General features: G+C 35.6%; 1 protein-coding gene across 2 annotated transcripts in view; it reads left to right on the top strand.

Annotated features, from left to right (window-relative positions):
* Positions 1-1636: 1636 nt before the first annotated feature.
* LOC125055124 overlaps positions 1637-15985 on the top strand; it is a 47688-nt gene continuing 33339 nt past the window's right edge. Inside the window, exons 1-2 of one of the 2 annotated variants that reach the window (XM_047657377.1) lie at positions 1637-1707; positions 1831-1941. In XM_047657377.1, coding sequence (XP_047513333.1) covers positions 1921-1941 — 21 coding nt within the window. In that variant the 5' untranslated portion in view covers positions 1637-1707; positions 1831-1920. Of the gene's footprint in view, positions 1708-1783; positions 1942-15985 lie in introns of those variants that run through there. The other variant, XM_047657378.1, reaches the window with a different exon arrangement.

Genomic DNA, 15985 nt, shown 5'->3' with positions numbered 1-15985 from the left:
GGGACTGGGACAACGCCATCTTTTTTTGGCGGCAAAATACTTAGTCTAGTCAATTGTCATATGTACGAGAACTCAATATTAAAATCGGAATCGTTACCGAATTCAGCATGCCTTTCGCCATCGAACAATCATCACAGAGAAATAACGTATACACAGATATAATATAATATAATTATATAACACACAATTTCATTTTACATATTAAGCACGTTCAAACCCAAACATTGCACTAATACATTTGTTTATATACTTTTACGGTAAACGTAACTGAAGTTTGAACAGTGTACCACGACTCATTGAAGACAGCAGTCTGTCATTCAATAAGGCTGTTAAATGTCAAAAGAAGTTAGACATTATTTCTATATACATAGTTTCTTCATACAAGTTACCACAGACTTGATTATAACTAACCTTATATTTTATCTATTAGATACTGGTAAGTGCTATTTAGCTTAAGTCGAGGTTTGTGAGTCGTTAAACAATGCGAGTTATCACTAAGATACGATAAAATAGCGCAAATTATTTTAATGAAATAATTGCTGCGTTGTAATTCAAATTTATCTTTGTGCGACACAATAGCTTTTATTGTTAAAATACAACCTTGACTTGGTTATAATTTCTTCGCAGAAATATTTTTTTTAACAATATGTAATTATGCCCTTTTTATAGGAATGTATCAGATTAATTTACGCATAATTTTCTCAATAGGGATGTTACATCATACTGAGCTAAACTACATTGTTTTAAAAATATAAAAACTTCGCAGAGAAAATTTTACCCTGTCAAATAACTCATTACTTACCCCACATGTTTTTTTGTGCCAGAGTTTTGTATTCATACATTGAAAAATCTTAAGTAAAAATAACATAAGATTTTTATTAAATTTGTTAAAATATTTTTTTTAAATATATTTCCCTTAATTCATACTTCAGATCAACGACACATTACTAATTAAATAGTTTACGTATCCGGAAATTAATTTACATACTATTTTTCCTTATCGAGTTGTAAATCGAGAGGATATCCTTAAAGTATCATTATGTTAAAGTTATTATACTTACTTTATAATATTTCAACCCCAAACGACACAAATAGCTATGTTTCGTTCAAGGCCTGTCAGTAACTTCCAATAGCGATACCGACAGCGATCCTGATTCCAATAATGAGTTTTTGTTCCGATTCCAAGGTTGCGACATAAGCGCTACAGACATCGAACTTGCATACAAAAACGTCGAGTTTGCTTTTGTAAGTTACATAGAAAAACACAATGTATTATTTTCGGGTAGTCTATCAAACCTTTGGCTTATAAGCCATATGCATTGCTAAATACTATGGCAGTCAAATTTATTTCATTATAAAGAGAAAACATTCGTATTTTAACCGACTTCAGAAATTAATTCACAATTAAATGCTACACTGCTAAAATATAAATTTAATTTGTCCAGCAAAGACAGGCCATTATAATAAACATTTAACAATATTAATTTCTTAGACATTTCGTTTTCGGGACAAAATATTTGTAATAATTAAATAAATAAATTAATAAATACGTTTTGTACACGTCGAAGCCTATATGAAATAAGGGATTCCTCAAAGATAACATATCAATGGAGCGGTAACCTGGAGGTCGCGGTCTGTCCTATATAACTGGAACTCACAACTGAAGCACCTTACTACCAGATCCAATCTCACGCAGCCAACAACAAAGTACGTAAAGAAAATGTACAAATTCGCCTACTGTCAAGGTCCCTTGCGAAACAGTTTCCACATCCCCGCGATTCGCTTTTCACGTGTCTGTTGTATTCACCACCACCGAACGTTTGGTTACAGGCGGAACCAGCTTTAGTATACGCGGCCGCAGCGGACAACGCGTTCGTTACCAGTGATTCTGTGACAGTGTACTCACGTTTACCCGCCAAAATGAATAGCTACGTCAAAATTGTAAGTACTCTTTTTTGTTTTTTTTTTTTTTTTATATTATGGCAACAGCTTCAACAGCTACAGCTTCAGAAGTACTCTTTTCAGTTTTTTTATATTTGTAGTCTATTGTTTACGTGAACTATACATTCAGAGACACCAGAAAAAAAATGTTTATTAGGCATGTTAAACTTTCGAAAATTAACGTTTAAATCATGCAATTAACGTCAAAGTGTGAAATTACAAGAATTATATATTACCTGAGTGTTACATATTTATAGATCTTTGAATAAATTTTAGATAGTATTGAATGTCATATACGCTCAAGGAAATGAAATTTAAATAAATGAAAAATAAGATAGAAGCATCGGCAATATTATTTTGATTATAACGAAAAAAAAAAACATCAGATACATGATAGATGAGTTGACGAAATATTTGACGGAAAATCATAGCAAACATACAAAATATAGTTAACTTTCTCAAAATATTTTTAATTTAAAAACGGAAAATTCCGCATACGATAATGCTAGTTATTTTCTCATTGGTGAACGTTATTGTTAAACTGAATGCAGTATAATAAAATAGAGCGCGTGACTTGGTCAAACTGGTTATTTAGAACAAATTTCTTAATACGACCGTGTAATTTAATGTAATCCGGCACTACTTCCTTAAGTCCTGTCATATTAATGATCTGAATCAGTGTTTCTGCGGCCATGAAGACCTTCGGTATCTTGATAGTGCTTTACAGATACCTTTTCGTCGTTAAATTTCAATAAAAAGGTACAATTTTTTGAACGCGCTACTACTGGTTCTATTTAAAAAAAATTGTTGGATAGGCATTATACCTACGATACAATGACGCTTCGACATAATGCGAATGGAACTGCGGGGCATAGACTGTATTTAAAATAAGACATCGCTATATTTTTCTTTGTTTAATGTATTTATTTCATAACCATAATTTAGTACTGCATAGAGAAATAAAAAATAGATTTATGAATGAATTAAAACTTAAATAGCAGTGTTAGTTGACTTGAGCGCCTTCGAAACCTGGATGGACTTTTCTTTATATGTACGCATAAGAAGACAGTAACAAAATAGATCATGAAACAGATACAGAAGTATGAGGTCAAAACTGTGGGTTGTAGCGCCACAGTTTTTTATTTTAATATTTATCTTTCTATTATCAATTTACGCAGAAGTGTTGGTCTAGGGGCTATCGCGTGCGACTCTCATCCCTGAGGTCGTAGGTTCGATCCCCGGCTGGGCAACACTGGACTTTCTGTCTATGTGCGAATCTAAGACTCGCTCGTGCAATGAAGGAAACCGGCTTGCCTTAGACACAAAAAGTCGGTGTGTGTCAGGCACCGAAGGTTGATCCTGCCTAGTAGGAATGATCACGCAAAAAATACAGAAATCTGAGGCCCAGACCTAAATGGTTGTAGCGCCATTGGTGTATATAATCTATTTAAAAACCTTTAACAGCTACTATGCTTCGAAGTATTGAATAATTTTTCACCATTGGAAATAATATGATGTGATGTTATGTCAAACGTTTCTGACATGCATCCGGATATGTGACATTGTAATAAATATTTTACTTGCAACTTATGTAATGATTCGATTTCACTATGTATAGCTTTATTTAATATTCCTTTGAAGAGATCTTCAAAGTCATTCTTATTTGGTTTTAAAACATTGCGTCATTTAATATTGTATATTTTCGTCTGCCTTAACGAAATGTGTAAGTTTATAGTTGGCTTTTAACAGGGCATTTTCTCGCGTGCTTTTTTATAAAGCATACATTCCGATTCAAAGTAAAATCTCTACTATTCGTATTATAAAAATTTATTGCGTCAACGTTGTTAATAAATAAACATTTGTTTGTGATACATATATATACAGAGTGGTCAAAATGTCGTGGATCAAACGCCAATAGGGAATTTTATGAAAAAGATGCAGGATGTAGATTTTTTCGAATTTTAATAAGAATTAGTAAAAAAAAGTCAATTTTCTTATCAAACGCAAAATAAATTATAACTCTGCAGGGGTTGAGCTTAGAGACATCCCGTAGAACATTTTTTTGCAGCTGATGACCTCATCTATCTCCTATTTGCGTTTGATCCACGACTTTTGGTCATCCTGTATATATAAATACATGTTTACATTCACACATTTGTGAATTAGATCGAATATTAATAATAATTATGTGGCGCTACAACTCTAAATAGGGCTTGGTCCTAGACTGCATGCGCTTCTTAGATAATTTTTAAACTTGTATCTCACACATGTCATCGATTTTTGGGTTCAAAGTTTCCTCACAATGTTTGCCTTCACCGTAGGAGGTACTAATTGCGCACGCAGAAAGGAAATATCATTTGCACAGCTGTGATTCGAACCCACGACATGAGAGTCACACTCTTCCACTAGGCTCACGCTGCTTTTAGAACGGATACTCCTTTATTGATAATTAATAAATTTAAAACAGCGTGATTTATTGGGCGCTTCAGACAAAAGAACTTATTAATTACGGCCAAGGTAAAGTTCAGTAAAACAATGTACCTGATGCTCATTACTGCTCACAGTAAGGCGTGTTTGCCAATTTAGTTTATAACACGATGTATTATGGGCCAGAATTGTATTTACATATCTTTGGACACTCGTAGTTCCTTGATGCTTCTCATGACCGAGTTACATTGGTATGTAAAAAGTGACCTTCGTTGTTCAGTGGCTTATAGGTTAATGACCTATATAGCCATCATTACGTGAGATATCTTTTAAAAATTATTCAGCTAATTTGACGATTAGTACATAATTGATCTTGTCAAGGTGAGCTCAGCGGTGCGTTAAAATTTGCGCTTGTAATTCGAATTAATTATAGATAATTTTGCATTGTGCTAGGACATATGTTTTCAAGTTATTTAGTTAGTCACTATTTTAACTTAGCATAAAGAAATCTTCATCCCGTAATTAATTTGCATTTCATCGCGTATTTTCATAAGAAAAACGTCGTAGTAAAATTTTTATTGGTATTTTTACGTTTCGATGGAAATAATATTTTGGTTACCGGGTCTTCGCGTTTCTTCAACGTTATTTAAATATCTTTTTAAATTTAATCTAAGATTTCTCTTATAAAAAAAAAACAATAGAGGTTCTTTAGCAGTGTTTCTCAACCTTTTTTGTGTGCCATGCCCCTTAGCCTTACTAAAATTCTTGTGCTATGTAACATACATAATTTTTTATATCTTAAATTGAATTGCTCATTAAGACTAACTTATTTTTTAAGAAATTGTTAACGAAACTACTTATTTAAAAATAAAAAAAACATCGAATAGCCCCCCTTAACTCTCAAATTACCTCTTCGCACCTCTTTGCACTAAATATATTTTTGTTTCATTATCAGTTTCAGTTGTACCCAAGAAATAACCTTAAGAACATAACCTAATTACGCGTAAACTATCTTAAACCTTGCGTTCTTACCATGAAAAAGATAAGAATACAATAGACGAATTTTATTTAGAACATGCGACAATATAGCCTTGTAAACGTTGTGTGACCAAAATAATAGGACTTTAATGGACTTGACGACTCGTAAGATGTCGCAACACTTGTGTAATGCAGAAAGTACGAAACATTTTAGATGACATTTTTATGTGTAGGAAGTAATGTTTCGATATCTTGTTAAATACACAAGCATATAATGAGATAATATATAGTGAACATTAAATCCTAAGGTCTCGTATAGTAGTTATGTGTTGTAAGTTTCTGAAACCTGTGGCGAAAAAGAAGGGATGCTGACATATTCTTACAAGCAAAGGGCCCGACTTTGCTCAGTTCTACACACCGGGCTGATATGAGAGTGGTCGTGGAGGACTGGGCTACTTTACCATGTCCTCAGTGTATTCTGGTGGTCGGCAGAACTCGCCCAGTTGCGGATTGCTTGTGTAGCAGCTCGTCGAGGCTACACCAGGACTCGCAGAAGGCGACCAATTCGCATAGAAGAGGAAAAACAAGCATATAGCGTATACCGAGATGCAAAACTGGCGCTGCGAATAGGTATCGCCGAAGCAAAAAAGAAAGCATGGCAAGAACTGCTTGACACCCTGGAGCGGGATCCCTGGGGACGCCCGTATCAGATTGTCACAAACAAGCTGCGCTCGTGGGCCCCGCCACTCACGAAAAACATGGAGCCGGAACTGCTCAGCACAGTGGTTGCGGAACTTTTTCCTGAACGCGACGCCCTGAGCTCCCCACATGAGACGACCACGGAACACAGTGTCACAGTGTCTGAAGTATCTCCTTCGGAGCTGAAGACAGCAATAACACGCATGACCACTAAAAAAACTGCACCTGGTCCCGATGGCATGCACGGACGAGTGTTAGCTCTGGCCCTCGACGCTGGTCTTGACATGCGCTTTCGAGGCCTACTCACGAAATGTCTTAGAAATGGCCTCTTTCCGTCGACATGGAAGACTGGGTTGCTAGTTCTTCTAAAAAAAGGTGGAAAACCTACAGAGTCACCATCAGCGTATCGACCTATAGTTCTCCTAGATGAAGCCGGCAAGCTCTTCGAGCGTATTATTGCCGGTCGGATTTACAATCATTTGGAAACTATAGGACCAAACATACATGAGGCTCAATTTGGCTTCCGGAAACATAGGTCAACGATCGACGCAATTGCGCGCCTGCGAAGTGTCTGCGAGGAGCAGGTGTCACGGGGCAGAGTGGTTTTCGCGGTATCGTTAGACATCGCGAACGCTTTCAATTCCTTGCCATGGGACTGTATCGCGGACGGCCTTCGCCACCACGGCTTACCGGCCTATATAAGAAAATGTGTAGCATCGTACCTCAACGGCCGCCGTGTTATCTTCCCGAAACAAAATGGCATAGGGAGTCACCTCATCAAGTGCGGCGTCCCACAAGGCTCGGTTCTTGGCCCCCTTCTTTGGAACATAGGTTACGACAGGGTGCTGCGAGCGAAACTAGTCCCTGGAGTGTCAACTATATGCTATGCAGACGACACCCTCGTGGTCGCTATTGGAGAAGATTTTAAGGAAGCACGCCTCCGAGCGACAGCTGGAGTAGCTCGGGTGGTTTCTGAAATCAAGAAGCTCGGCCTTGTTGTCGCCCTTCAGAAATCAGAAGCTATATGCTTCTACGGCCACAGAAAAGCTCCACCTCAAGACGTAGACATCATCGTCGGCGGAGTAGCTATCCGGGTCGGTACTACGCTCAAATACCTTGGGCTGATTCTTGACCCACGGTGGACTTTCAGACCACACTTCGTGGCACTTGCCCCTAAGCTCACCGCCACCGCAAACATGCTCTCGCGCATAATGCCAAACCTCGGCGGGCCGAGTGGGGGCTGTCGCCTCTTATACGCAAATGCGATCCGGGCAAAAGCACTGTACGGGTGTCCCATATGGGCCGACAAACTGACCGGGTACAATCGCACAATACTCAGGCAGTCGCAGCGAGTGGTCGCTGCCAGGGTTGCGAGGGCGTACCGCACTGTGTCTTATGACGCAGTGTGTGTTATAGCCGGTACCGCGCCATGGCATCTCGATGCGGCTGCTTTTAGCGAAGTATATTGGAGGAGGGCCGAAGCTCGGGAAAAAGGGGATAACCCCACACTGGAACAATTAAACGCGTGGCGAGCCTTAGAAGACCAGGAATTGTTAGTAGAGTGGGAAAGAGAGCTGGCGGATGCGAGTGCCGGTAAATATACTACCGAAGCCCTCAGACCTTTGATTCAACTTTGGGTAAAGAGGCGCTGGGGTCACCTCAGCTATCGACTTGTGCAGATGCTGTCCGGACACGGATGTTTTGGTAGCTATCTGCACAAAGTAGTAGGGTGTGAGGAGTCACCAACCTGTCACCACTGTGTCGGAGACAGCCGGGACGACGCCCTGCATACACTTAGGGACTGCCCAGCATGGGAAGCGGAAAGGAGACCTTTGTTAGATGCCCTCCAGGGCGAGGACGCAATTCTGCCAAACGTAGTGAAAGCCATATTGAGCGCAGGAAATGACGGCTCGTGGAAAATCTTCTACAATTTCTGCGAGTCGGTCATGAAAGTCAAAGAAGAAGCGGGAAGAACCAGGGAGCTTTGTCCCGGAACCCGTCCGCGGCGGCGAAAGAAACCGCAGGCCCGTCAAATCCTCGCCACCTAAAGAGTGCCCAAGCGGGGAAGCAGGGGTCCATGCGTTCAAAAGAAGGGATGGTGATCCATCCCTGCAAGCACTGGACCCGATCTCCCCTAGCTATTCCTAAAAGCGTATGGCCCGATCTGTGAAGGATACTTGCTGTGTCAAGTATCTTCACAAATCAACAATGGGCGGGGAGAGGTGGACACAACCGCCGCATCGCATGTCGGGAAGCGGATAAGGCTCTGCTGTTACCGCATCCCTCCTAAGGCGATTGTTGGTGGCGCCTTGGGGTTTTAGTGGGTATGCACATTCGCGAGTCCCACATAACCCTCCCGCACTAAGCAGTCGCACCGCGGTGGGGTATGCGCAATGCATTTCCCCAAGTAAAAAAAAAAAAAAAAAAAAAAAAACTTTACCATGTCCTGCCTCAAGCAATTGCTGGTGGGTGGGTAGCGAGTCCCCCATAAGAGTCTACCGCAAAGAGGTCAGCGGGAGGGTATGGGTATTTCCCGGGAAACATTTATTGTTTTGATTAGCCCTCAAGAGGCTTACTTACTTTGATATGAAGTTTAACGAAATGAATATATCATTTGTAACACGTCGTATGCAGTTTCGTAGTTGTATTTAATGTTTTATAAAGGAACGGCTGTCAAATGCGTTCTTCTTCTTAATTTCTATAGAAAACCTACAACTTGTAAAATTACGATTGGCATTTTAGAAACGGGGGATGTCAACATACATGATTTTAAAAGTGTATTACATAAAATATGCCAAATTTCTACATATGTCCTAAATTCATAAGTTACCTAAACATTTACTTTTTACCATATGTTTCCGCAATCTTGTTTATACTTTTAACCAAATCAGTTCGGTTTGTTAAGGGTAATTTGCATATCGATGTTTTTTCTTAAACTACTTAAGAAAACTTTGATTCCAAGCTCGAACCTTTCTCTAATAGATTATTGATTACTGATTTATAAATGTTAAGGTGCATGCCATAAATTTATGAAGAACGAGATGTAAAAAATAACCTAGATAGATGTTGTCAAACTGATTAACAAAAGAATTGCGTGTATTTTGCAGATGCTTATAAAAAACTGTAAAGACATTCTGCTATTTCTTGATATTTTTTACATTAATTATATTTACGATAGAGTTAGGGCTGATTTCACCAATGTCGTAGTTATCCGAGAATAGCTATACCAAGGATAAACATATTCGCTTGAATTTAATCCCAGATAACTCACTTTACATTTCACCATGTAAAACATCCGATAAACTAGTCTCAGATTAGCTATTCTTTGGAATAGCCGTTTTGCTTATCTGTGGAAGTGTATATTGAGTGAACGAAAGAATGAGTGTATAATGAAAACAAATTAAATGTGCAATTTCTTTAAAGAACATGAAGGTTAAATGGAACTTTTTACTTTAGTTGGATTATACGTCAGTTTGAAGCTGTCATGGAACCTACTTTGTAATCTGTGGTCAGGTCATAGAAGCTTTGTTTTGCCTGAGTGTTTATTTTGGTTTTGATTTGAAAGAAGAAAATAAATAACAGAAACAATATCGTTCATGATTATGACTCTTGCCTTGGATATGGATATTGATGACTGTGCTTTAATATCTATAGAGGATGCTGGAAATACCCCTCTCACTCAAAAGAAAAATTGGAGCAGCAGACGCAGACCTACTTTACCGGTTTCTTCAACTTTAGAAGAGTTACATAAAATTAAAATAAAAGCTGTACAAATGCAAATGAATTTTGCTGCTGAGGAGAGAGAGGAAGGAAAAAAATATTTGAAGTTGAAATAAAAATTAAAAATGAAATATTAAAACGGGAGAATATCAAAACACGAAATCTTTTTGCACAAATGAAACATCGAAGAATAAATAGAAAACCAACCTAAAATAGGTTATCTCATTAGATTTAAGTATATTGTTATGTTATATTACAGACCTAACTTTAATAAAATTGTAGTTAATAAAACAAATATAAATGAAAAAGTTGTGACATGACATGGCGGCCATTTTTAACCAAGGAATATCTCCGTATTCGTTCAAAATTGGGCGTATAAATCTTATCCTTGGAATAACGTTTTATTCTCAGGTTAAGTAGTTGGTGAAATGTAAAATTTGCTATTCCAGGGTTAATTCCTTGGAATAAAACTTATCTGAGTTTGGTGAAATTAGCCCTTAATAACTTATATAATATAAAATAAAATTTTCGTTCATTTTGTTGGTGTTTCAATGTCATATGCAAGAAAGTGTCAAACTCAAGATTAACGGAAGTGCATTAAAAAGTTATGTATCACATTCAGTATTAAGGATACTAATGTAATTAATTTAATTACTTGGTATATCAATTATTGCAATATTTGTCTAAGTGATTTTGTTTAATCTGCATTTATGTAGGTACGTAAGATTAATTTTTTTACGTAATATCAGGCAATTGATAAAATTGTGTTGGCCTAGTGGCTTTGCGTGCGACTCTCATCCCTGAGGTCGTAGGTTCGATCCCCGGCAGTGCACCAATGGACTTTCTTTCTATGCGCGCATTTAACATTCCCTCGAACGGTGAAGGAAAACATCGTGAGGAAACCGACTTGCCTTATATCCAAAAAATAGACGTGTCAGGCACAGGAGGTGGATTACCTACTTGCCTATTAGACTGACAAATGACCATGAAACATAGTCAGAAATCTGAGGACCAGACCTAAAAAAGTTGTAGCGCCACTGATTTATTTAATACAATTATAGTAAAGAGATTTATAAAATTATTATGTATTCGCCAACCATTCATATTAAATGCAATGTTTCGTGGTTCAAAAACCACACACAGTTTATAGAGATACCGGCTACTTTATTACCTACAAGTAAGTCCTACAAGTAAACAACTTAAAAGTTTTTGTATAAAATTGCTATGTTGACGTATTTAACTTCTGTAATTCACAAAACAGCACTACAGTCTGAGTAATCCTACAATGGATAAATAATTACGTTAATTGCGGTATCATTGAGGTGATATAAAGGAAAAACAATGTCGGTAATACAGTATTAGGTATACAATTAGTCACGCAATAGTGGTCTTATTCCAGCTCATTCGGTGAAATTTGTTCTGCGGATAAGTGCCCATTGACTCGTTTCCTTTTAAATACAATACTCACTTAAAACAAAGGTTCAATTGACTTAATCATGAATGAACACTTCCTTTTCTCAATTCCACTGGCCTTACATGTATAGGAGTCAAGGTGACTGTCCACACCGTTTAAAAGGTAAAGCCTATTGAGGCCTTGTCATTGGAAAGACATTTACATACTGCGGCCTTACCCAATTCATACAATTTTGTCAATACACGCTGTGGGTCAAGATAGTTGAAATATTTCATAGTGTATAAAACGCGCCTTGTAAATGAAAAAGTATTTTTTATTTTTTGTACTAAAAGTATAGAAACACCGTTTAAAGGTTGGATGCCTGACACCACAATACAAATTCCTTTGCTTTGATATTAAAGAGTTAAGAGAATAGCTAGTAAAAATAGCTTGAAAATCTATGACTTTTTCCTAGTAGGTAATGCATGTTTTACATATATTTGAATAGAGTAACAAAGATTGTCTTTATAAAAGAACCGATTTTATGATGTATTTGTTAATTTAAACGTTTCGAACATTACTTTTTAAATTTAATTGCGTGAGAAATTTGTTATCAAATAAGCAATATAAATCGCGGAAGGCGGAAACACAGACCGGTTTGTGGGCACACGCGCGACGTATGAGAACTTGACTATGTTAATATGCGCCTGCGCCGGTGTTGCACAAGCGGGCGACACCTGAAGGTCGAATATAAAATGTTGGTATGCATAGCAAAATTCGTGATTTATCATATCAACGTAAATACGTTGCTAATTAAATGAATGAAAATTAGCAAACTTTTAAACAAAATGTATAAACTGTTTTAATAGAAAGAAAATGCTGCGTAATTTGTCACCGCTTTGAATAATTTTACTTTAATATACAGTAGAATCCGGATATAACGACCTTCAAGGGACCGGCGATACTATGTCGTACTAACCGGATGACGTACAAAACGGATTATTTCTTAAGTACATACAGAATACATATGAATGTATGTACTTAAGAAATATTCCATGTACTTAACTTACGAATACATATTTATTATAATTGGGAAAGTTAGATTTTCTTATTTAGGTAAATAAAACATTTTGTAGGAATCACATAAAGCTTCATTTTAATGGTTCTTAAACATTCCAAATTACAAAAATAGGTACATTATGTACTGTAATACAAAAAGATAAAATACATACACACGCACTACACGAAAACTCTGTTACAAACTAACGTACAAAGTCAGTTATTTGAGTTTGTTTTTGACTAACTTTTGTTCGGTAATAAGAACTTCGTACAGCATTGTGAATTCGTGACATCATTGTTTTCATAAGATCATCATCGAAGTTAGTTTGAACAAACTCATTGAGCGTTTCCGCAGCCTTCAGAGCTTCAGACACACTCACGGTAGGATGAATCTCCTCTGGTTCGTCATCATCACCGTCGCTATCCTTGCCATTCGCGTCGTTGGCGATGATATTTACCACAATGTTTTCATCAGACGGTTCTTCACAAGTGGCTTCACAGAACTCATTTTGTCGAGCTTTAAGAACTTGTCATAACAAGTGACAAACACTAACTATGATTTACGCACGCCACTAAGGATGCACGCGGGGCGGGGTGAAGTTGGGGCGCCGAGGTATTGGTGCGTAGGTTGTGTAAACAAAACATTGCGCGTCGTTTTAACCGGACGTATTATCATAAATAATGGTCGCTATAAGCAGTTGGTCGCTTAAACCGGAGTCGCACTAAACGGTTACATTTTCTCAGTACCTAACTATGAAACCTAACTTGAGTAAACATTATCGTCGTTAAAAGCGGTTAGTCGTTATAAGCGAAGTCGTTATATGTGGATTCTACTGTATTATTAAAATTCAATTTCATTATAAAATATGTCTATAATCATTTTATCACTTTTAGCTACAATTTAGTGTTATACCATTACATTTTACAGCTTTAAATTACTAGTTTATTGAGTGAGTGTTTCCCAACTAATCTATGCACAGAAACTGTATCAAGAATTTAGCAATTATTTTCCAAATTAATTTATATGTCTACCCTGTCATTACAGTTTATATTAAACGTATTTAAATATAACTTGAATGAGGATATAGTAATATAGTGTTTTAAGTTGTAAGCTTGCTTGTATTTTTTATACGTGTCGCTTGAATATTTTGTTCCAATTAGTCGCTCGTGTACAACCGCCAAGCAATGCCTTAAGGCATGGCTTCCAGTCATACGAGCTATTACAGACATTCGCACATGTGGACTTGAATTAATGATCGATACATGTGTTACGTAAACCAATTCGTAGATATTAGTACGTCCGCATTTCATTTATATTTTTCGTTTGCGAATTTCTGTAAAACAAAATATTTTTAAAGAATTTCTTGTTTCAATCGATTTATTTGAGTCTTCTGTATATATTGTAATAAATGTAATTTTTTCTACTGCAACTAAGTTGATATTCGATATAATTGTACATCATATATTTCACTGCAATAACCGTTATATAGGTATATAACGTTATTTACGACTCTATAAATAATTATTATTTACCAAAACAGTAATTGTGAGTTGTTTCAATAACATTGCCCTAAAAAGGGTTGTGGTATGAAATCATAACATATTTTTACTGATTAACACATTCTCTTCAAAACGGCAATTAATTACACGACAATTAGTGTATCAATTAAAATAATATACGATATATCCTTCTAAGAAATGACTTAATTACTTAAAACAGCTTTAGTGAAATTCTTAGTCCATTAATATTGATAGAGATGTGTTCTTTTCTTTCACGTTTGTTTGGCTCTCGTGATTTCAATTGTTTTAAATGATTAATATGTTCTAGTTTAGAGCTAATTTATAAATTATAGAATATAAAAACATTAATTATCTAAATTGTGTTAAAGGAAAAGTATACTCCTCCCTCTAAATGTCCATGGGCTGCCATTACTGGCCTTTTTGGGGCGGCCTCTAGGCTCGTTTTAGAATAGACAAACCTACTTGCCTATCAATAAAATTACGACACATATTATAAAGTATTTCTATAAGAACAAATGAATACCCTTTCGTTGTTCTCGTTCTGTATATACTCGTAATACATTTTGGTAAATTGTAAGAGTAATGCCAAATTATATGATATGAATAGATATGTATTTATTTATATAAAAATAACATTGGTCTTACCAGACAAATAGCATATTCTTGCAAATCATGGTACAAAGTTAAGCTGTCATTGCTAACGCCTAGATAACGAAGGTTAAGTCTAGTAGAATACTTTGTTACCATACAACTAATAGTTTACGCCGCACCTTACATATTTTAACGAGTGCTACATTTATTAACGATTTATCTTTAGGGAGACGAAATCTTCAGTAATTAATACTTTATTATATTTATTCATTTATCTAACAGCATTATTAACTGAAGTATTTGTCTCTTATTACATTTATAATACAATTTAATAGAGCCGAATACTTTACTTGAATCAATACATAATTAATAATTCAGACTCAGCGCTACGTGTAAAACTAACTACGTATGTCAAAAACGCATTGTATTTTAACATAATGATGTCAAAGTTCTCTTACCTTAGGATAGGGGAAGGTCTAAAAATAACATACCTTACAAAGGATATTTGTTAAACTAGAATTATATATTAAAATGCCATCAAAAGCAATATAGGAATAATCAATAATACTAAATTAAGTAATTTGTTAAACTCAATGCATTAAAGTAAATTATAGTTTTACAAAACTGTTTATCATGAGCTAGTAAAATGATACTGATTAATATTGTCTTGTTGGATTAATAAAGAGTTACTATTATGAGAATAATGTTAGGATTACGATTTGGACCAGTCAATATTATGAACGAATTACAATGTTACATGGTATCTGAGTAATGACTATGTTTATTTCCAAAATATTTAAAAAATAAACCATGAATAACAAGCAAACGTGCATAAAACATCTTCAAAGGATACTTTCAATAGTTATACAATATATAATAGATATAAAAACAAGAGAACAAGACACAAACAAATGAGTACTTTAACTAAAACAAAAGATAAACAGATTTTGTTTTATTAAATTTTTGGCCGTTAGGCTTCTGGCGTCTCTGATTTTGTGATTTCTAAACCTTTAAGCACTTAAGACTTTTTCCATTTAATACTATTTTTCTAATACTAGCCGTACTCTAAACCTACAATTGTTGACCAGTCTATTTTAGTATGAAATGTAATTTAACAATAGTTGAGGGTCACTCCAATGCCCTTGAGACATTTCAGATATTTAATTCGATAGTAACAATACCACTGATAATTTTAGTGGTTAACGTTTTCTTATCAATGTTCATTAATCAATATATCGAAAAGCACCATTTTGAAAAGCGTAATACTACCGATGCAACTATAGAAATGAATAAAAAAATACACTTTATGTATAAAAATTTATTAAAATCACTATAATAATTAACATATAAGTACTAGTTATTATAACATGGATTTCGTGTGTTAACTTAAAGGGTTTGATTTTATGCGGTAAAAGTTAATCTTACTATTTTTTTTTTTAATTATATAAACTAATATTGTACGAAAATTAAAAAAGTGTTTTTAAGATTATACAGCGTCACGGTGGGAGTAATATGTAAAGATAATATTCGATTAAGTACGAAAAAGCGTAAACTTATTGATAAAAAGCCATGACTAGAATACATAAAATTGTAATTTATGCCGAAGAATACGAATAATTTTATTTGGAAAATCCTTGCGCGTTATGAGTTGAAAGA

Source organism: Pieris napi, chromosome 13 (genome assembly GCF_905475465.1).
Source record: "Pieris napi chromosome 13, ilPieNapi1.2, whole genome shotgun sequence".
NCBI lineage: Eukaryota > Metazoa > Arthropoda > Insecta > Lepidoptera > Pieridae > Pieris > Pieris napi.
Note: the sequence above shows the minus strand (reverse complement) of the source record. Positions and strands in the feature narration are given on the sequence as shown.